The 24322-nt window shown below is 39.0% G+C and overlaps 1 protein-coding gene across 1 annotated transcript in view; it reads right to left on the bottom strand.

Moving 5' to 3' along the window:
• Window positions 1-21492, bottom strand: part of RB1 (RB transcriptional corepressor 1) — an 82204-nt gene extending 60712 nt beyond the window's left edge. The window contains exons 1-9 of the mRNA XM_026108423.2: window positions 21091-21492; window positions 20547-20664; window positions 10999-11111; window positions 8659-8793; window positions 6604-6642; window positions 5880-5947; window positions 4263-4373; window positions 1762-1910; window positions 1085-1162 (exon numbers count right to left, since the gene is read on the bottom strand). Coding sequence (XP_025964208.1) covers window positions 1085-1162; window positions 1762-1910; window positions 4263-4373; window positions 5880-5947; window positions 6604-6642; window positions 8659-8793; window positions 10999-11111; window positions 20547-20664; window positions 21091-21194 — 915 coding nt within the window. The 5' untranslated portion in view covers window positions 21195-21492. The remainder of the gene's footprint in view (window positions 1-1084; window positions 1163-1761; window positions 1911-4262; window positions 4374-5879; window positions 5948-6603; window positions 6643-8658; window positions 8794-10998; window positions 11112-20546; window positions 20665-21090) is intronic.
• Window positions 21493-24322: the final 2830 nt, after the last annotated feature.

The raw sequence follows: 24322 nt of genomic DNA, 5'->3' as shown, positions 1-24322 counted from the left end.
CTAATGTTTCAGGAACAAGAATCCTGGGACAGGATTCTTCAAAAGCATAATTTTATCAAAATTTTATCAGCAGAGTCTTGGACTGGTAGCTTTGACACCATGCTCAGTAAATCCAGCAGCCTCAGTTGAGAGCCCTCACTGATGTGGCATTTAAGAAGTATTATAATGACCTTTGCCTGAAAGTTCAAACAGGACTTCCAAACAAGACAGCCAGAAATGTGGTTATGTTGCAGCTTTTGTGCATATAATCTACACTTTAAGAATGCTGATACAAAGCATCAATGTTACAGTGATCGCAAAATTCATACTGCAAGAGATAAAGATCTCTAGTGGGTCTTTGTGTTTTGCTCCCTGTGTCCTCCCAACATATTAATAAACTAAACAGAACATATACCTGGCTGAATCTTGGAGACCTTCAGTCTGATAAGCTTCAGCAGTTACATACTTCCAGGTTACCATCTCTAATGCTAACAGCCAGGTAAATCTAATACTTTAAGAATGATATGTAAATACTTTGCAGGAAGTTACCTGTAAAGGCTTGCTTTGGTATGTGACTACATAAAGAGACTGCTGCATCCAGGTTACGACTCAGTAAGATGAAAGTAGTTCTACAAGGACACAGCAGTCAAAGCTCTGCCAGTTGCAAAACTGAGCCTAATCTTGTAGATATATTTCCTACATGACCAAAGTAATATGACTCAATTACATTTAAATTAAGACTGTATGCATTTATAGATTGACTTTGGAGACTTGATATTATAATAGCTATAATCTAGATTAATGTCCTCACCAAGATCATGGGTATGCAATGCTATTTAATGCTGAATTGTGAGGGCAGGTTCAACCTCAGAAAACTAATTTATTAGATTCAAATGTAAAAACTGCATATAACAATTCAACTTTTCAGAAAAATACTCCATTACAAATCCTGGAATCCCTGTTAAGCCACATTCCTGAAAAAGAATGTACTTCATTAGATGATTTTAGAAGAGCTTACTAGGACTTCATCAACATGTAAAGGGAATCTTGAGTAATTTGGCATGAAGTAAAGCATAGCTGAACTATGTTAAACTACTCTAATTACCTCTGGTAGTCCATTTGAAGCTACAACACTGATAGAATTCAAGAAGGGAATAAAGCTTGTGAAATACACATTCTTGACCTAAAAAAAAAAAAAAAAGCATAACATCAGCAATATACAGAGGCAGCCACACATACACTGCTCTTACATGTTTAAGGCAAAGAACTAAACGAGACACTGTTTTGTAATGCACCATTTTCTGGTTTTGATAAAGGAAAAATGAAATTGCCTACATATCAAGTTAGTTATTTGAAAGCATGCACATACAATCCATTGCTAGAATATTAAAATGACTACACTGGGAAAGCAATGACACTCTTCCAAGCCCTCTTATGTTTCTAATTCCATCATGTGTTCAGATGCTAAAAAAAAAAAGCAGAAAGAGAATGAGGCCTTTAAGATCCCACCCATAAGCAATGCTTTTGCTGTGTGTTTTCACACTGTGGGATGCAGCTGTGAAATCCCATCTGAGCAGGGCTACACCCACATGCTACATGCTCTGATCAGCATACAACTTAGTACTGTATTCTTTACAATGCATTCTCCCTGGTACTGAACTTAAGGGAATAATTAAGCATAAGTAGAGAGACTTCAAAGACTCTTTTAAAAAAAATAACATATTATTTCAGAAGCGGTTTAGCAGCATGATCTAACATTATACTTCAAAACACAGCCATTACCTCATCTAAATTACAATCATGCTCTTTACAAAGGACTTCAACAACTTTTGTATCTGTATCACTTGGCTTTGCAGTACGTGTATTCCTGTTCTGACCTCTTCTTGGAGTTCGAGTTGAACCATTAACAGTCACTGCACTCACAGCAGATTCTGGAAAGACAGTCAGAACCATCACAAGGTTAGTGTTCTTAAGAAAAACAGAAAGACCTTTAGAGATTTAAATTTTTATATGATTTTTTCAGGCACTCTTTTCTTAAATTTTTCCCTTTTCACCTGGGTAAGAAACCTGCATTACAGAAAATCCATAGAAACAGAAAATTTTTAAATTCCTGCATCAGTATTTGGGTATGTTGAAAAGCTATTCAGCACAGAATTTAATAGCTCTTTTTGTATGTAGCTTTGAATAGCCAGCTGTTTTGCAAAGCTAGGCAAGCCTTTTCACAGATGAGTCACTATTTTTTTTTTTTTTTTTTTTTAGAAGCGTGAAACAATGAGCTAAAAGAGTAACTTAACTCTGTTTCTGAAGGCTAATGAAGTCACACTAGGGTTAAGTACCGTTAGGAATCTGGAATATGGTTCTGCAGAGAATTCTTCCCTTCCCCAAACACTCCCCAGTCAGACAAACATTAAAAAGACATATCTCAAATTCATCTCAGAGAGGATACCAAAAAACTTTAATTTGGTGAAGTAAAAATGTTTTGTTAAGCTCAAAGTAGATGCCTTCCGTATCTTCCATTTGAAATATCTTAATTACACTAATAACATATGTAAATGTAATTAACAGTTGCTGGTTTAAAAATTATATTCTAATCACCACACTGCTCTCATCTGCAACTCCATTTGTATTTGATAACCATTTTATAAAAACTGTTCCATAAAAAAACCTGACAAACCACATTGCTTCAATGGTTGCATCTTAATGCCCTCAGTCACAGTCACGCCATAAGACATGACATCATTTAGCATAACATGAAGCCTCTCAGTCACAAGGCCTTAAAGAACACATTGTGTTATCTGCTAAAAGAATGAAGCAGCACTGAGTGACAGTTTAAACAGGACCTGTATATGATATGGCTCAAGTGAGAAATCTAATGCTTCACACTTGTAACAGTGATACCCATATTTGCCATTTAGTCTTAAGCGACAAGATTTTTTTTCCTTTCAAGATACAACACGTAGAATCTAACTTCTTTTAAATGAGTTGCTAGCCTTCGGAGTTTCACTAAAAAAAAAAGTGTAAACAGAATTCAAAAACAAGACAATGTGGTTCAATTCAGCGCTCCATTAAAAACAAATCTCACCATTCAAACCAGACTAATGACTTTATAAGATCTGAAATAAGCAGTAGCATGCCTGTCCTACTACAACGGACAAATTTAAATTCAAAGCAGTACTGGAGGGCAGGGATTTGTTAGTCCCAGGCCCATCCTTTCTCACCCTTTTTATTTGCATTAGGATTATAGGAAATAAACTTCTGCATAGAAAAACAGGTTATTTGTCCTTACCTACAACCACCAGTTACTAGGTCAGATAAATACCCTCAGAAACAGGGCTTTTAGAAACCCTATCTTTTTTATGACATTGTGCATATTTAATCATGAATCAAAGTAATAAAGCAAGCAGGTTAAGCTACTAACTCTAGTGTCCTATCCAAACCCACCAGAGGAAAAAACCTAATTAGCATCAAGAAATTTGTCTTCCACATGCTGTAGCTCCAAATACTTTAGTATGTATCAATTCTGTAGCCCATGGAAAAAAATATTCAACAGAAATATAATTCACTATTTCAAAGTTACAAGTAAATATTGGCTAACTTTCTCTGTCTTCCTAGAAAGCTTTCCCAGGCTTTAGGTATAGAAGTTGAATGTACAAAAAGTTATTACAGTTAAGACCCATTGTATTTTCACTTAAAACAAGGGAAAGACACTTGTTAATATAAAGCAGATGTAATAAAATATAAAACTATCTACACTTCTCCACCATTTCATTTTGAGCTACCACCGCAATTAGTTTTTTTTTTATCCACCATATATTTCTTTTTAAATGACTGTGTAGTCCAGTATCTTTCACACTCAGGTTGTCATCATACTGCTATAAATCAAAGAAACCATACAAAGTCACAGCACGACCTTTTCCTTTTTTTAATATAAAAGCAAGGCTAAATAATAGTTCTTAATCATCTTCTGCCCAGAAACCTAATCTATTTTACCAGTCAAATACAGCTATTTGAACAAGACCCTGAACTATTTGCATGGGCACAGCATATAGTAAAGGGATGGTAGGAATAGAAATGACTGAAATACATAAAATATGCTGCCATTCAAATAATCTAATTCATGTTCATTATCATCTAAATTAAACTAAAATACCCCAAATCACATTTTAAACAAGCTTAAGTAGTTTTATATTAATTGTGGATGCTAGAAAGACCCTAACTGAAATTAAACTAACTTACGTTCTACCTTAACTTAATGATGAAAAAAAAAAAAATTAAATCCTTACTATATGGTTCCTTAAGCATGGCAGGAGGTGACAGTTTGATAAAATAATCTAAGACACATAGCAACAACTGGAAAGAAATCACCAGGTCATCTTCCATCTGCAACACTTTACCTGTAAACATTTAAAAGGAAAAGAAAAACCTTGTGAGAAGATGTCTAACTTGATTTTAAAGTTATTTCCAAAAAACAAAGATTTGGAAGTTCATTTAATAAAATGAACACCACAATTAGAATTCCAAAAGGATCAAACAGGATGCCAATGTTATTTAAAGCCTAAAGTTTTAAAGTTCAGGATTCTTCAGAGGTTTATTGCTCTGGAGAAAGCATACATATAACTAAATTTACACTGCACAAAATTCCTACCTCTCAGTGCTCCTTCATGATTTCTTTTTCCATTTTACTACAGTGGAGTAATAGTATAGTCTATTTTACCTACATGCACCACTTCTGTGCAATTCTTCCTTATCTTCTTTTTTGTGGTCTTACTAAAACTTTGTGAAAGCTAGTAAGTATTCAGAAAACATAAATGAGTTACTAGTGTATAGTGGAAGAGATTCAAAACATGGCAACTATCACATTGTATGCTTGGTCTGTCAAATGTATATAAAGAGTGACTTGTTTACTAGTCACAAAAATATTAGCATGGACATCATTAACACCTACTTTATTCCAGCTGTTCTCAAATTATGATTCATATTCCAGAAGAGATCCACAAGACCATTCCAAGATTGTGTGGAACACCACAGAATATTTGGAGAGCTGATACTAATTCAAATTAGTTAGGGATCACTATGTTTGCTATATTTATATAGATAGTTTTTATCTTTATTTGCTATCAGAATTAGCAAGCCCTACCTACGTTCTCCTGTGGCTTCAATTATTTGTTGGTAGAATTTTAGTTTTCCTTATCATTCTCAATGAAAAGGCAGGGTAGAAAACTTCAGGTTTTAGTTTATACTTATGCTAGAGAATTCTAGTTAAAAAGCTCCACTGGAATCAGATGCTCCAAGACAGATTTAAATGGCAGAGACACGTACACTTTCACTGATAATAACCGACCTAGAGTAAGCAGCAAATAATATATACAATAAATTCCTTTCTGTAGCAGTCATACAATGAGACAGGTTTTCATAGACATTCATAGTATATTGTTTTGTCACTTAGCTTTAACTGGGCAGCCTTTTCAAGGAAGAATGTTATTGTTCGTAGGAAATAATTTCAGGGACTTATTAAAAAAAATTCTGACAGTCACTTTGGCTAATTGGCCTTTCACTAAGACATTGGTAGGACTCTAAAGCTTCTCAGAATGGACTCAAAGGCAAAATATCAGCCTTCAAAGTAACAAAAAAAAAAAAAAAAAAAAAAAAAAAAAAAAACCCTTAACTTTATACAAAAATATTTATATACTGTAAGTAATACCAGTTAAAAAATAGCCAAATTACACAGAAAGAGAAATATTTCTGAGTAGTTACAAAAGACAGGCAATCAGAACATTCTGGACCTGAACTATAGATATTTGTAACAAGGATACTGTTCTCATATTGGACACACAAAACAAACTCGTAAACTCACTCCAACAACATTCATTAAAATAGCTGTCCTTTAATCAAAATCTCACCTTTTGCCAGCAAAAAAGTAATCCAGTAATTTTTTAGGACTAATACAGATTTGAGTTCAGCAGAAATCCTGTAAGGAGACACAAAATAATAAAGAATTCAAATTAACAGATCTATAATAATTTAAATTATACTTTTTTGAAAAGATGTTTCAGTCTATAGAACAATTTAAGACAACACGCAACATTTCCCATATAGTTAAGGTTATTATTTCATTACATTCTCTATATAATTAAGACGACACATTTGAAAAAAAAAATCAAGTCCTCTGCAAAACCATTCAAGAAGTGGCAAATATCTGTATCATCCTTGGAAAAGAAAGTGAATGTGGATAATTCACTTAACTGTGATGAGCTGTTTTCTCTCTCTTGTGCCTTTGACTAATGCCCTATTCTCCAGTCACAGCATGAACTCAATCCCATTTGGGAGCTGCTAAGGCATCTTTTCATCCATTCATTTGTTGCTACGATTATGAAGCTCACTCTCCAAATGTTCGACTGCCAAGACACCTGCCATTGGGTGGTGATCCTTCATGGAGGAAGTGATCAAATATATATCACTTCTGCAGCTTTCATCATCTGTCACTGAAATTCAAAGTCCCCACTAAATCTAAATTAAACACATGACATACTATGACTTAGGTCAATCTTAATGGGTAAAAAGATAAAATACTAACACATTTTAGTTCTTATCTTAACAAATACAATTTAGGAAAGGCAAACTTACTCACTACTGGGTTGCTCCACATAAATAAGGCCACAAGTCCTAGAAAAAAAAAAAAATTACTTGTAAACACTCTTCTGAAAGCAAACGGTATAGTAACTTTGACTTCAGTGTAGTAAAGAAAACATGCCAGTTCCCAAAACATTATTCTAACTTTAAAAGATTCTTGGAAAATAGGTTAGCAGACCAACTACAACATTCCTTTAGCTCTAGCAGGGTTATTACTTAAGTGCTTATGTCAAAGCTTGAATAAGAAAACAACTTAAATTTGATATAATACATGGTGCCATTATTTTCTTCCAGAAAGACAGGATTTGTGCACATATTATTATGCAGTGGCTTGTAAAGCACAGCAAAATGTGTGCTACAACTGCTCAGAATACTGTGTAAGACATCATTTTAAAACTTTTACTCTTTCTGCAATGTCACTGCAAGCCTTGTGATACCTGATGTTTCTAGGTGAATATCATTTCAAGAAAAATTCAGGTTATTCAAAAACAAAACCAAAAAAAAATTTCAAGCCCTTCTGGCTGAAAAAAAAAACTTATTACAATTTAATTAACAGTGCAGAAACAGGAAAAATGGGCATTTTTAAAAATAAAGATTTTTTTTAAACTAGATTCAAATTCTGAATGGCTGAAGCTGGCTGTATTTTTTTAATATGCCTTCAAAATTTGCCTCATAATTCCTCCCCTCAATGATACAATGAACAAAAAAATCCTGAAAAGACAAACTGGTGAAGAATGGCTATAAGAAGGAAAACAAAACATGCATGTTTAAATATGGAATGACATTCAATGGTGCAGAAAAGACTGGCAGTGGATAAAAACTAAATATTTACAACTCTCATAGAAGTTTATAGCTTTAAGACAACTCTAAGCTTTACAAAATATTGCAATACATGTTACTCAAGCTAGTGGGAAGCGTGATTGGACTTTGAAAAGAAAAACAAAACCGGCATTACATTTGGGTCTTGATTCTACGAACTACCAAGAGGTGATCTGCTGTCCCTTTCAAGGGTCATTTCAGGGATATCTGAGAGCCCTTCCAGAGTTTAGGAAGCAAAATGCTATACTGACTCAAATTAATACAGCTGAAAAATACCATAGCACTACAAAGCAACGGTACCAAATAATATAAGCATCATGGTATGATTCTCCAATGTTTAATAACATGAAAGTTTTCTACAGATATGTTATAGAGAACTTCATACACTGATTAGAATTGCTTCAGAGCATACTAGGTCTCACCAACGTGCATCTTACGCTAGTACACGTCAGCATGTTGAAGAGTCAAAAACCTTTATCACCTCTCTCTTCGGATTCAAGCATAGAAAGTGTGGCAGCTTACCACTTCGGAGCAATAGCAACTCAAATAAGCGTTCATTTGAGAATCTCATGATTTTTAAGTGACATGTAGAAAGCTCTTAGCACTCTGCCATAAGTATATTCAGTTTATCCCATACAAAGAAAAGAATGCCCCTCTGTTTTGATTGTATAATGAGCTCAAGCACTCTGGAAGGTTTATCTTGGTTACAATTGAGAACTGCTAATAGAGCAGTCCTTACAACACCCTAGAGTCTGGAACACACATCGTTCAGTTCCAGCGCTGGCACAGGGGAACTATCACATTTGTTTGTGCTTTTCTTCCCCAAGTTCCTTATAAAGCAACTTTTGGATCAGATTTTTTTTTTTTTTTTGGGGGGGGGGGGGGAGGGATGGAAATGGAAAGTCCATTCAATAAAAATATCACTTAGATAATAAAACAATCATTCTTATATCTGTAAAAAGCTTAAAGGGACTTGACACTCTTTGCTGTGCTACTCTTAGTATTATTTGTATTGCAACAATGGGATTGTTCAACAAAGCACTAAGTCATAGAGCAGCATGTAAGATGTGTTTATTCAACACATGTAAACAGTTCCATTTAACTGATTTGTAAATATTAGTGCACAGAGTTTAAGTGGACACTTGTAATACATAATTTGAAAATCCAAATACATAAATATGGACAGGCACAAAAAAGTCATCATTTCAAGATGGAAAGTATGTATATTACCTTTCAAACTTGTGATATAGTGCAAGTAATACATCATATTTCTTCTTCAGCCTTGATACAGTGCTATCAACTTTAGTGCTTACAGTATCCATGTTAACATCCACCTCTTTCAGGAACTGAAAAAATGTGCATACGCTGAGGGAAAAAAAAAAAGGATCATCATAACTGAGAATGCTTATTCTGCAACATTTATTAAAAAATGCCCTACTTGACTAGAATTCAGGATATTCTTACTAAAACTAACAGTGACTGAGAACCTTGCTTTGGGAAACTCCATTTTAGCCCCATATATCACCTTTACATTTTACAGGTTTAGGAATACTATTCACTAAAGGCACAGGTCTCTAGTGATATGGGGTCCGCTACAGACAGGGAATCTTCCTGGCTAGCCCAAGTATCTTTGGAAGGCCGAATGTGCTGATTAGACACATCTTTCTCCCTTGCTCTGCCAGTAATGCCACAAATAACCCATATGGAATTCTTGACTCTTCTGTTCTAGCTAAAAATTCTACTTTAAAAATGTTCTCTCTACTCTAGGAACATGAATGTTGGCTCCAATCATGCTGAAAGGGACCTCAGAATAAGATGAGATGAATACATTGAATTCTATGGAATTTCAAGTCTTCTCAACAAGCATTTGGAGCAAGATCGAAGGACATACTCCACCCTTAGAAAATACTATCGTACAGGGGACCAAAGTTTTCCCCGCTCACCTGTGTAATATTATGGTCATAAACAAAGTATTTTGTTGTTTTTGTTCATTAGTAAAATGAGCAGATTACTAAAAATTAAGGAGGAGGAAGCGATCAAGTATATTTTGATCCTTAATCAGAATATGTTATTTTGAGAGCTATGTTTGTCAGATTAAAAACAGAACACTGTCTCAAAACCACTCAGAAATTCTTACACTGTGGAATGAAAAATCCTTTGCAGCATGGCTCTAGCCCAGGGCTAACAAGCAATGGAGCACTGCTAAAATCAAGATCATCAGAAGTAATAGTTTATTCTTCAAAACCCCAAGGGAAAAAGTCTCCTTCAGTTTGCAGTATAAGTTGGTCTGGCTGAATGTTTTCTGTACTAGAGTGGAACACACTGAACATCACTGCACAAGCATAACTGGTTTGCATCCAAACGGTTCCAAGTCAGTCAAGTCTGAAGAGGCTAACTCCAAGTATGGGACTTGACCACTGTTCCGGGAGACCACATGAGGTAGAAGAGGCATGGAGAAATCTGACCATTACTGGTGACTTCAAATAACAGATTTTTCTGGCCCGAGTCTGGAATTATCAAGATGATGTGCCTTATTTTGCCTTAGCCTCCTTAGCACTCTCAGTATTACGTATGAAGGGAATGGGAATCTGCAAGTGATCCCCTACAGCAGGCTGTCTAGCCCCTGCTGTAATTTTCCCACTTGTGTAATATGGTCTACAAAGTCCCCCCTACTCCAATTTCCTTGTACATTGGCTTCCTCGGGTGTTACAAAGACAAGGAAGGAATGAAATGGACTGGTACGATCTCCTACAAAATGCCCAACTCCCACAAACGTGTGCCACGGCTTCAGCCATGGCAACACCACAATGATGCACTAAGCTGCTGACAAATGCCAGGCAATGATACAATGCTTTGCAACATCAGGAGACTCGACTTGTGCACGTGCTGTCTACGCAGGGTAGAGTTATTAGACAGATGGTACTGGAACTGTGTTCCTCAGATAAACTTAAGCATACACCTATTATTATTGCCACCTACATTTACATTAAAGATAGATATTTTTCCAGTAGTCCTCATTTCTCTGTTGTGCACTATGAACTTAGTGAATATAAAAATACAACAGTAATGACCACCTAGTAAAAAGCATTTAAAAAAGATACAAAATTTAGACTGGTTATGTTAGGAATGAGCAGCATGCTGGCTAATGAAAAAGAAGATTTTTTTTCAGCTCTTGATTTAGCATGAGCCTAATGCTGGCAAAAAGGTCTTGCAGGAAATCTTGATGCAGGGAAAGAACAGAGAACATTTTAAGTGCAATTTATACAAAGCTAAATTGATGAAGACTTGAGATATAACAAGGATCACAAAGTTAACACAATACAATCATAAGCCAATCAGTTGAAGCAAACTTAAAATATCATTGCTCCCTCAACTAAAATATAACAAGATTCCTAGTTTACCAAAATATTCAATAAACTAACTCCCATAAGTAACCTTCACTTTAAAGCAACTAGCCTGATACAGACAAAAATTCACCTTGCTTCAAAAAAAAAAAAAAAAGTGCACTCTTCATAACAATGCTGCTGACTATGTAATTGTTGAAATCTCAAATCACCCAGGAAAACTTACCTTATGTTTACACTCTTCAGAAGCTCTGTGAAAGTGAATGTCATCTCATCCAGGTCAATCGATGCAATAAAGATACAGACTCCCCAAGTTTCTTTTTTCTTTTTGTTATAAGCCTTTTATAAAAGAGAAAAGATTTTTATTATATAATACGAGTAGGTAGTATATAGAGAACATTAATATTTCAAAACTAAACTAGAAACAGTAAAACAAAAAGACCCTCAAGCTAACATTCAGCTATGATATCCAATTATTTGATAAGTGAAAACTGTTAGAAATTTTACAATACAGATGAAAGGCCAAACACTTCAATTCTTATTCCCACAGCGTGGGATCAATTTTACCTGTATGCTTCATCAGTAATGTTTTAAAATAGAAATGTTGCTCCCACTGAAAGCTTATGCAAAGCAGAAGCCATGATTTTTATTTTTTATTAATGTTCAGTAAAACTACATGCGAATCAAGCTTTCAAAATAAGAGCTGTTTAAAGCAATTATGTAGAAGTTCAGTCAGTGCTCTCATTAAGAACTACCTGAGGGGAGCCAAGATCTCTTGCCCTACGCAGACCTCATCATTCAACTGATCTCGCATTGTTAGAACAAGAGCAAAATTTGACCATAAAAAGACGCTGCAGATTAGGAAAGCAGGAGGGATGGATTTGTTCTGAGAAAGAAGGTAGCCATAAGACAAAGAAACATAAAAGCATTAGAAGGACAATAAAGAAATACTCATGAACTTTTTTCTATATCTAGACCTCAATTAGTTATCACCACTGAACCACAATGACATCTCTTTGCTTAGTAAGTCATGATAGTAACAAACACCTTCAGACATTTTCCCAGCATACGTGTACACTTAAGGTATCTGTCTACATTATTATTTCTGCTGCCTGCAAGTACAGTACAAGTTGTAAATGATCATTCTTCATCACAGAAAAGCTATACAATAGATGTGTCATCTACATGGAGTTCACTCCTAATGAGTCACAAGTGAATCACCTGGAGATGGTTGGGATTCAATTGCAATTACAGTACCTTTCCACTAAAACATGCACCTGAACAGAAAATCTCTAGTAAGAGCGATGTTTTGCAGAAGCACAGAAAAAAATTCCAGGTTGGTATTCTACAAGTTTTGGAAACAGAGCTACTTTGAAGACAGGACCAGGGGTGGTTGGAGCCCTGCAACATGCCTAAAACAGCTAACTCATAAAATATTCTCAGAACATTTTGCATCTTCATTGATAAACTCTCTGATGATACCCAGGCCCACAGCCCCTTCTGAAAAGGAACAGAGTTTACATGCGTCTCTCAGTGGTTCTATCCAGTTAGGTATGTACATCCTCTACCAAACAGATGTCACAAAATAAGACTCCCTAGGAACGAGTGAATCAGTGCACGCAGAATACAGAAATGTACGTAAAATCAATTCCAACGGGGCATTCTGCAAACTTAGGTAATGTCTACAGTTAATGTAGAGCCAGCGAAAGAGTGAGCTGAAACACTGAACTTGTGCTCTTCTATGCTGCTTAATTATAGCCCACTCCCTGGCCTTTTTTCCCCCCTCCTCCTTTTTTCCCTTCCCCAGTCATTCCACCTAGCTGCCTCCCAGCCAACACCTACACAAAGCAGAGGACAGGTCACTCTAGAATGTGCTCTCAAAAGGCAATACGATTGACATTGCATCAGATCTGGCTCCTTCCATCTTGTGCTGCCTTCCAACACTATCCCCAAAGGCTTTGCATCCTCAAGCGCCCATTCAGACCCTCGCCGGAGGCAGCACATGCCCTCAGTTTCATGCTGTAAAAGCACTGTTTTGGCAGGCTGCAACTCAGCTCTCATGGCATTTCTACCACCCTCCCTCAAGTAACAACAGGTATCAACGTCACCAGAGCACCATATAGGGCCCAGAGGAAAACTTAAGGCCAAGTGCTGACTGATGCAGTTGTACAGCTATTTATTCCAGAGGGGGCTAACATAAGAGTCAGCCCACAAACCCTGGTCTTGGAGCAAGGGATCAGTCTCTTGCCCTCTCATTCAGCAGGGCAGCCACCACTAACAGTTTGCCGTGCCCATAAATGATACACGAACAATTTCGCTAATATAAAACACTAGTCAATCAGGGTCTGTCATGAATACCTGACTGTCTCCTCCTTTCAAACTGAAATAACAACAACAACAAGCACCCTTCATTAACAGGGCTTCAAGCTAACAAAGCTTTTACAATTGCTCCGCTCCCTTCTTGGGACTAGTGTTTGTATATGAAAGATGACTGGCTGGGGCTCTCTTTTAAAGGATGGAAAGTTCCATTTTGCAATGGTTAGTTACAAGTTACAGTCTAGACTTGGATGTTAAAACAACCAACTACAAAATATGGTGTTGAATACGTAAAGCCACTTTCAACAACGTAGAAACCACCAGTTACTTAAGTTACTACGTTCTTCCCACATTCCTGTTTGAGTTTTTCTACGAAATGTGGCATATTTACAGCAGAAAGTAATTTTTAGACAACCTCCTAACAGACTGAGGTACCTTTGATGATGCTGAAAGGAATATATATCAAATAGTCTGTTGTTGTTTATCAGAGACTCTCATCTTTTAGATGTTTTATGTGTACTACCAACAACCTAAAGATGAGGCAGACAAAAATTTGTCCTTGAGGAGACTTCTGCACAGTTCAAGGGCTTTCTTAAGTTCCCACAGTTGGACAGTTTCAACAACCTTTCACTGGCAGCTACAACAAGCCACCAGGCACATAAAGAAAATGTCTTTTAATATGGATTTTTTTTCTCCCTGCAGTAATGTCTGTGACCACAAAAAAAAAAAAAAAAAAAAATCTTAGAACATCAAGACTAATTCATCAGCTACTAGGAAGAAGGACGACTATTCACTTACTGAGGTCGACACTGCCACTGGAATTGACTGATCTTGTTTAATAAACAAGTCCCCCTAACTTCATGCTTAGACCACAACTTTGTTCTATAAACAATGTCCTGTAGGGCCAGAGGACTTGATGCTAAAAAGCCGTGTAATTTTTCTTAGTTTGTCACCTATTGAAGCAAGCTCGACACAAGCTTAGGTCTGTACTGGGAGGATAAATGCCTGAACGTTATAGCAAAGGTCTACTTGGTAAGAACAAGGTTTGTTTCTCTAAGAATGATCTTTAACCACCTTATCAAACCTGCACAGTTCCAGAAAGCAGCCTCAGAGGCAGCCTCTAAATCCACTGGATTCAAACCATCGCAGCGAGCCGAAGTTCTAGTATCAGATATCCCCATATCCACTCCTGACATTGCAGGTTGTTTTGGGCATCTTCTCCTCAGCTAGACAGAAAATGCTAAATGATTATTAGCTTAACAAAAAAAGTACATGGAACCCAGGGTAAATTAATACATTATGAATTTTTTCTAGTAGCAAAGAAAAGGTGAGCAGTAGCTGAGTGTGCCCTTCCTCCAACGCCAACTGAGCAAGGGAGAAGAGGAAACACGTAAGAACACTGGACTGGGCCTACCCCACAAGATACTGCTGGTTAAAACAGTCAAAACTGCAGATAAACTTCAGTTTCTCAGAAAATAAGGCTATCTGCACATACCTACGCATGAAGATTTTAATGAGGTTAATATATAAACATGGTGGGTAGGCAAAGCAGGGGAGAAGAGAGAAATTCCTCAGTACTCTCCTCTCCGTATTCACAAAGTCGACAGACATTTTTCAAGTCATTTCCTATACAAAAATTTAAAGCTGACAGGAGAACAAAATGCAGCAGCATCACTCAATTCAAATATTGTGAGAGCGTCATACCTCCAGGGCAGCCAATCCTACGACACAAATAAACAGTCTGTTTAGAATTAAAGCCAGACAATTTATCCCAAACAGACTTGAGGGCATGGGAGGAGATGCAACACAAATTTATTGCCGGAAACCCATTTTTGAGAGTTTTCTTACTGGCCGCAGTCTGACCTAAGATCTTGTTGACACAGCACCACTACAGAAAACAGGAAGGACAACAACTCAACATTTCAATTGTTGGCTGTTTGTCAGTTCAAATAAGGTGATTTCCAGTAGCCTTATGTCAGCTCAGCATGAATTAAAACCTATCAATCCCTAACTCAAAGATTATTTAGCACCTAACATACTATATAGATTTTTGAAATTTTTGTAGGACTTTGGAGAACCAATGTTATAACTCCTTATAACACAGGTCAATTCAGTTGAATCAATTTAGCTTACTGTAGAACAAAACCAAACTCTTAGTAACTCTTCCAAAAATACTATTTATTCCTCATTCAAGAGTTACTAATATTAGTTTACCTATTTTTAGCAGATTATCAGCTTCCCTAAGTCTACTGAAAACAACCTGGAGGAATCATAGGCTTAAAATTAAAATGCTCATGAAACTGAATTACTGCAAAACAGAATCCTCTCTTCTTTCCTTGCCTCTCTTCTTTCCAGGTGTTCTTGCAAGGCACTAAAAGCACCAACAGAAATAACTTCTGTACCTCAAGATCTCCAATGCTAAACCAGATACAAGCAGGGGACACTAACTGAAAATTTCAGTTCTAGTTTGCAAGTTAACAGATGTTTATTATTCTGTGAACACTGATAATAGTTTTAATGATAGCCTACAAGAGTGATCCAGTAATAGAAACTTAAAATAACATTACAGATCCTCTACTTTTCAGCATGACAGTTTCAAATTTTCTACTGAATGTTATTTGGAATGGAAGATTACTATTAATTATTAACAGATTAAATGAAATTCAAATATAATACTAGCTAAAAGTAATAGAAATCAGTGGAAGTCACTGAACTTATAAAAACAGTTCTTCTGATATGAAAATTTCCCATTATGCTTCTCTTGTATATAGCTGGATTGGAAAAGGCATCAATCTTTTCCAAGATAGGCACAAGATGAGTAAAAGAGAAACTGTATGCCAGGAACTATACTTCGAAAGTGCAAGGGCACAATACACACATGCAATGGATCCGCTGATAAGTCGCTGACTACCACCAGCAAGAGACCACAGTGATGATTTAAGCTTGCTGCAGGACTTTTGGCAGCTTTCTTTTTTTGTTTTGCTTAAACTAGAATAAATGTATATTCATCTTCTTGTTGCCCAATAGCTCAGTTTGTATTCAGAGCTATATCAATTCCAAGACTCGTAATTCTGCCCATCCAGCCAAAGTTTCAGTGGATTCAGGTTTGGTTTGGCTGCAGTTACAAAAATAAGAGAAAGCTCTATTCAGAAAAGACTTTTTATTAGCTCATGTGTGTTTAATGCTTTTGCCAAAAGCAAGAAGCCTGTGCATGTCTTTTAATGTGAAAAGTAGGTGGCTTACCAACTAAAATGTTTGTTCTTTTTCATAAAGAACTGCAACCAAAGGAACTGATTTAACTTAAATGTGAAAGTTTACAGGTTTGGAACAGTTGACCTACTGATTGCCAACTTGTGTGTCTGTATAAAGCAACCCATTATATTTAAGAACTTATTGTTTCTTTGCTCCATTTAAGCTGCAGTTTGTTTTTCTGTCACTAAGAACGTAGTACAATTCTCGCGTGACTCAAGTGCTCTACAATATCCACACGCCAGCATAAGTCACCAGTTGGAGAAGAATCTCAGAAATTGAGTGACATGAACCATCAGAAACAAGGAAAGATGACTGGCACCTTCAGATGCTAGGAACTTTCTGAAAAAAAAAGGGCAGTAATACATTCTTATGTTCACAGGGCAATTATAACACAGAAACAGATTAGTTACTTAGGAGAAAAATCACGATGATGGAAATTTAAACTAGAAAGGACTAAACCAAGGATATTGCAGATCTTTTTTTTTTTTTTTTTTTAAATAGTGGGTTAGACAGACACCTGGCAAAAATGGCTTAGGAATTCATGAGTCTAAAGAGCTGAGCAGTAGCAGGAAAACAGAGTAGATCACATTTCTCAAGCAATGTGATAAACAACAAACAAAAAAGTGAAGCCCCTACCTAGGCACCACACACAATGGCAACATGAGCTGCTGAGGTTGAAGCACACCAGACCCTACACATCCAGGGCCTTTCCAGATTCCAGTTTCTATCAGTTTCCTAAACTACTTCCATTTTCTTTGCAGAAGTTCGGTTCCAATTTTGTCAACATGTAGTCCATTCCTTACATTGGTTCTTTCCAATATATTAAGCAATAATTCACTTCAGTTTCTTTTTCCTGCTTATATTACTTGATATTCTATTTCAGATTGTTGTTTTGCTTTTCTTTGCTCAACAAACAGTATCAGGACATAACAAATGTCCTGAACTTTTTGCTAGTAGCATAGATATTACTTCCAGGACATCTCCTACCCTTTCTTACACCAGCAATCACACACTGCTCAAAGTACACTAGCCATTTCACTCAATCCATTTACTCCAGCTAGAGTTTACATGCACTATTGATTCATAATACATATTTCAGGACAGTTACAAAATAAATTAGAATACAAGTGGCCACACATGGTCACATAGGCAGACATCAGAGCCAGTTTTCTGGTTCTCAACAACTATCAGTGTATAAAGTTTTGAAATTAAGACAGTAAAAAAAGCAACTCTAAAACAAACATTTTGTTTACCTAAGTCGTTTAGTGAAATGACAGAAGGAAAAAGGTCGCTATATGACACTAATGCAAAAATTCCAATTTACATATAGACTTTCATGTTTACAGTGAAGTTGTGCTGATGTTCACCAGATAAAAAAAATTATTTAAAGATAAAACATCCATCTGGTCACACACCAGATGCCTTCTCTCATACCATACACCAACAATGCTGATGCAGTACTGCATTTCTAGAGCCCGTGTTTTGGATTTGGTCTCAGAGGTTTTTGGTTATGATTTTTTTTGGTAGAACAAGTGTAATTAAGCTCTGTTTGTCAAAGAAGAAAGCTTTAATGTTCTCCATTTAAGAAGGAAAACGCTATCATACTTAACAAACAGCTGTAGCGTTCTGAACATTTTCTCTCCGTAGATTTTACTTTCCAAACTAAGTCAGTCTTATTTTCCAGAAAGACAGTGCAACTACCTCTCTTTCTGTAACAAGCTCTGAAACCTCTCTCCTCCTACACACCTCTCATAGGGGTTCAGCTGTCTGTTTTAAGGATTCAAAGGCCAGCTCTGGTAGGGCCCAGCTGCATAACCTTGGCTCAAATTGCCAAGGAAACTGATAAGCTGTGATACAGCTGTAAGAAAGTCTATAGCATGGAGCCATGCAAGATAAGAAAGGTAAAATTAGAGAAGTAGGATCATGGGTAGCTCAAGGACTCCAAAGAAAAAACATCAGCATGGAAATGTGTAACATCTTACAGGAGAGGAATAGTGAGTCAGACAGTTTTGGTGGTGTCAGTGGATTCAGCAAATGATGGCACTGAGGATTCATATCAGGGAGCAGGAGCTACCAACCCTTCTCCTCCCAACTGATGCCTGCCTGACCAGTAAAGACTCTGAAAGTCTTTAAAGTCAACTAAGTAATCGCTCAGCAAGAATGTATCTGGTGTTCAGACTAGGTCCAAGCCCACGTTTGCATTCTGAATCTCTGCCAGTTCACACAGTATCCTGTATCTGGGACATGACATCAAGTTCCCTCTGCATCATCAGAGACATGGCAGGGAGGATTCAGAGATGACCCAGGGAGCACAGGCCAGCGTGCCAGGGAAAATGAGATGCTCAGGTCTTCATGCTCTGTAAACAGGCTGAGAATCGTGGTCATTATCTGACAGCTCTACTCCATCAATGGTCTGATGATTTAACCTTCCTAAAGTAAAACCAGCTATGAGATGAAACAGAAGTGTTCGGGCAGGCATTTGTCCTGATTTGTGTCCTGCTATTTCCCCTTTCACTTTAGAGCAGAAAACGGCTATGTAAGCAACTTCTCCTACTCCATTTCAGAATTAAACAGGTTAGCACTGAACAGCTGGTGCGTGCAGGGCAAGTACTCAGACAGCATCTCAAGCACATTATCTTTTCCCAGAGGAGAAAGGAGCGAGTGGTTTAGGCAGCCTCCTCCAGAGTCCTTACAACCTGAACCAGAAAGCCAGCACGTCACACTGAGGGGCCCTGTCCCCCACGACAACAGCTTGACTTGGAAAAAGAAGCAGCTATCAGCCAAGCTGTTAATTTGACTTCACGCTCAAGTAAGGCCTGCACTGATCTCAGCTAGAAGTAGCAACTCCAGTGCCTGCCAGTTTCCTCATTTTGACACCTTGCTGACACGTCAAAGTTTTTGAGGCCGGTGTCCAGGATAGGGCCACCATATAATACAGACCTTCTCCTACATATTGAAAGGCTCTTAGGTTATGCCTTGATTGTACATTAATTACAAGACAATAAATATTAGTCAAATGTCTTAATAAATGTCTAGTCATTGCCCTGTTCTGAATCCTAAATGAGATCTTCAGACACCAAAAGGGAGGGTTTCAAACGCTCTGTACCTTATCTAGCCACCTCCAGGTAGTGAGCAGTAAGTGAAATTTGCACAATTATGTTGAAAACTGTCTTGGCTTTTTCACTGAATAGGACTAACTACTCTGTTTCAGTTCACAGAAAAGCTTGACTATGCTTTGGAGTAAACGTTCCCTGAGGACACCCAGAGCCAGAAATTGTATTTTTTACTGCAAGAGTTGCACATAGTCTTTCTCCAACACCTTTACTGTACCGTGTCATAAAACTCACAAATGCAGCAAGAGCTGGTATACCATACTGTGGTTTAAAACCACAGGTAATAAGATATCGCTAGCGACAGCGTAACTGTGACAGGTCAGTTCAAGTTGCAGAAGAATAAGCAGAAGTCACAACAAATACATGGATGCTAGCCCACACTAGACCTCAGACTGGGACTAATACCCAAGCTAGGTTTTTTAAATCTAATTCAGGGCTGTATAACAAAGCTTCAGTCATGATTTTATTGTACTGTAACTGTTCTGAGTCAACTTGTTCAGCCAGCAGTAATACACTGAGCAACGAAACGAAGAGAGGGCATAACATTTACACATGCCCAATGACTACCATGAATGAAAATACCTCAGTCATAACTACATACAGATTAACATTAGCTTGCAGTGAAAAAAGTAGTTTAACATACCAACATCCCTTAATCTGTAATATTTTTGTCCAAATCCTTTCTGCAACCTCATCAAGGGGAGCAAGTGGAGCAAAATACACATTACCTGTATAAAACTGTTTCAGACATATTTCAAATAACTTGTGGTCTGAAGAATTAACTGATCACGTGGTATTGTTTTCTATTGTAATTTCTTGTTAACGTGAAAGAATTCACAAGTCTATACTTTTATTGGACTATGTTAACAAAGAGATAAAGGTATATAAACCATTTTACACAGACATGTACACAGTAACATCCAACTTCAGTGCAGCAGCACTTCGAAAAAAGAAGAAAAAAAAGTGACACTGCACCAGCCTCAGCTGCAAGGCACCTGGCCCTCAGTCAAGCAAAGTCACAGTTGAACATCTGAACGCAGATATAGGACAGTTATTACAATATAATAATGAGCTACAGACACCAGGTACTCACTAGGGATCCATCTACAGATGATAGGCTCTCATATGTCTTCCAAGCTTTCTCTTTCACATTGTCTGATACTTTCAGAACATCACAGAGCACAACAAAGTCAGTTTCTCCAATTTCAAGCCTAAGAAAAAGGAAAAAATATCACTCATGGACTCCTGGTGCCACACACCGGTTTACGTGACCACACGCCTAACGGGGGTTACCAAACACCGAAACGGAGCGACTGGATGCATCACCCTCCGGCAAGACCATTCTGCTCTGCGAGCCACAGAGGAAAGAAAAACACCCCCCGGGCACGTCTACGGGGAGCTCAAAGGAGCGGAACAACAGGAAGCTGGGGGCAGGCAGGCAGACAGACGGGGAGGCACGGCACCCGCGCTGACGGCTCGCTCAAGTTTGCCGTCCCCCCTCTCCTCACAGACCGAGGGAGGGAGGGAAAGCGGACGCGGTACGGGGCGCGCCAGCCCCCGCCGGCGGCCCAGTGCCCCCCCCCCCCGACCCCGCCGGGGCCCGGCCCTCCCTGCAGCAGGTGCCCGGCGGCGCTTACCGGGGTGTGGCGGCGGCGGGCGGCGGGGCGCCGCTGGAGCCGCTCTCCGGGCTGTCCCGCTGGCTCCTGGCGGCGCCCCCTCTGCGGGGGGGCTTAGGCGGCATGGCGGCGGCGCCGCGCGCGCGAGGGCGGCCGTTGGGCGCCGCCGTTCAAACGCCCGCCGAGGGCAGCAGTAACGGCCGGCCGACCGCCGGCTCCCCTCCCTCCTCCGCGCACAGCCGCCCCGCGAACCGCGGCAAAATCGCGTCACCGCCAGCCGCTCTGCCGTCACTTCCGGACCGGCGGCCGCCGCTCTTCCCCCCACTGGCGAGCGGCGGCGGGGCGCGCCTTCGAAACGCAGACCGGCTCGCCACGGCTCGGAAGCCGGAAGAAGAAGCCGCCCGCGCGGGCGGCTCAGCCAATGAACGCGCCCCCTTCCCCACGCTAGCCAATAGGAGCTGCCACCGCTTCGTGCGTCCCGGCAACTGGAGCGAGGGCTCGTGAAGGGTCGCGGCGCGGCTTGCCGCGAGGGCGGGGAGGGGCGCGGCCTCGTGGGTCGGCAGCCAGGCCCAGCCCCGCCCCACCCCCCGGTCTGGTCTGGTGCGGTCCCGCCTGGTCCCGCCGTCCCAGCCGCTGTGGGCACTAGGCAGTCTGCGGGGCGGGGAGGTACGGCAGCAGCTGGCGTTCACCCCTCCTCAGTACCGGGAGACCCGCTCCTCCCCCCGGTACACATCCCACCTGAGGCTTTTTTCCTGCGATGACAGCGTAACGTCTCCGCCTTTTGTCCCGTTTCTTGCTGTCCTAGTGCAGTCGCCACGCAGGAACTTCTCACCTCACAGACGGCACATCTGTCAGGACAATCCTCGAATTGGATACTCGGCCGAGTCCTCACTAAAATACTACTTTTAACACTGCACGTTGCAGTCATATTTGATCTAAAAAAAAAATTTTTTTTTAGATCCACAGGTGTAAGAGTTTACACTGTTGTCTGCAGTCACACATCCACAGTTAGAAGGCAGCTCTCTTCTGCAATTTAACACGTTTCAGGCTTCTGTGGTGGCAACTTGTTCAAAAAAGCAAAATCTTTGCGAACACAAACATGGAAGGGCTCTTGTGTGTCTGCATTCATCCGTGAAGTGAGTAGTTTTAGATCCAAAAGTTTAGCAGCAGTCCCACTAACAAAACACGAGTGCTGCCAGCAAATGACAGAAAACCACCAGTATTTTAAGATTCACAGGTTTTGATTTGTTTGAGATTTTTATTAACTTTTCAGTTAAAAATAGCAGAACAGGCCATTTTTCAGGTTCATATTAGAATTAAATCACAGCAAACTGAATACAGAAGAAGTGGGATTTCTGAGGCAAATCAAGGTACATGAACTTCAAATGAAATGTTTAATTTGTAGACTGTAGTAGGACATTCCTTACTATAATTCTGGTAAAACTGTAACTTTACTCTTCTAAGCATATTTAAGGATTTTCTTGTAATCAATGACACTAGATGCTGTCTCACGTTCAGAGTCTAGAATTACATATGTCGTCTACAGCTGAAGATTTGTAGGCAACAAGGCAAGTCTACCAGCTCAAAAAGGAAGCTAAACCTCTAAACTAAGCATGAGTTTCTTGCCCTTCCCTCACAACTGACTTTATGAACACAAAAGAGCGAAGCAACCCAGAACTTGGTCACAGCCAGACGAGACCCTCCCAGCTGTCAGCAAGAAGAAAACACACCCTCCTGGGCAGCTTCCCTCACAGCTGCTTTGACATGCTTTTATAGCCAAGCCCTAGATCATCCAAGCAACAGGCAAAAAACGTGTTGCACCTGTAACCCCTTGTGTATTACTGCTTGGGGAAAGTCATGCCCTATTAAAGGGTTGACAGCCAGTGTCAGTGTAAACACTAGTTTTCTAGAATCGTTAGTGTGTCAAACACCCTCTTGAATCAAGTTTTATGCATCTTCTCCTCCGGACTCTCCATAAGCAGGAACAACCAAAAGTATCTTGTAAGTGCTTCAATTTGCAGCTTATGAGAACAGGTGAAGGAGGAGGAGGAATGCAGCAGATGAATCAAGCTATAGTAACCTTTACCCCATCCCAGAGCCTCAGCTGAACTAGCTTTATATCTAAACTGCAATAAAAAGATGTAACACATACATGTATGTAGATCCTAAGAAAGGCACATGCATATGCTTCCTATTTTTTCCCTTGTTAGATACATCAATGTGATAGTTTTAACCTTGTATTTTAAATCATTTTCTTTTAAATGGAGCCTTTGGGCTTTTGAATAAAGTGACAAAGGAAAAAAGCAGCTCCTTGGGAAAAAAAAACAAGACTGCAAGGTCAAACACAGCATTAATATAGTTTCTCATGTGGCCTGACAATATCTTTGTTCTAAACATCTTGCTACAACTTTTAAAGAGTAGGTCATAGACAAATGGAAGTCTGAAATGTAGCCCAGTCAGGCAGTCCTGACTCATTGTTTCCAGCTGCTAAACAATCTTAGGAAATTTTATCATCTTAATTTTTTTTCACTTAAAAACTGTTGCTACAGTTTCACAGTAATTGCCAGTGGAATTGGAAATCATGTGTTATTACAAGCAAAACCAAAACTTTTTATTTTGACCCATAATGCTCAGACACGTTAGTAGCTTGCAACTTCTTCAGTTTTCAAAAATTATCTTTCCCTCTACCAGAAATATTTCATTTTTATTTCATCCTACTTCATGGTCTACCAGGACTAGCTGCTTGTTTCTGCATTAGTGCAGACAGATCTCCACCACCTAAGCTAGAGTTCTAAAGTCACTTCTTCTGGAGATACATGAAAAATGTACTTTTAATAAAATCACTAGACTGCAATCTTCTGGATATTGGTGCTATGAATATATTTGCTTGAATAATGCCTATATACTTATGCTGTAAAATCCACAGACTATGAAAGTGTTTTTAAAGAATTATCCTAGATGAAAACAACCTCAAATTGGAGGAGGAGAATGATTGAGTTTACATTGCCTGCTGATAAATGGCATCTTCCCCCCACCGGAAACCAAAGGGAGTTTTGTGCAGATTACAAACAGAACAAGTCTCTTAGTGCTGCGTGCGTTCTCTCCTACCGACTGCCCCTGTGCAGTTTGCTGTTCTCCACAGGAATGGTAGCCTAGCCATTTTAAATGGCCCTTGGGATTTGAAAAGGCTTCAGCTTGGATTGTAGCTCCGTTTATTATTTCTGGTCCCAGTGACAGCACAGGGCTCCACAGC

Source organism: Dromaius novaehollandiae, chromosome 1, assembly GCF_036370855.1.
Source record: "Dromaius novaehollandiae isolate bDroNov1 chromosome 1, bDroNov1.hap1, whole genome shotgun sequence".
In the NCBI taxonomy this organism is placed as follows: domain Eukaryota; kingdom Metazoa; phylum Chordata; class Aves; order Casuariiformes; family Dromaiidae; genus Dromaius; species Dromaius novaehollandiae.
This window is presented reverse-complemented; position numbering and strand designations above follow the sequence as displayed.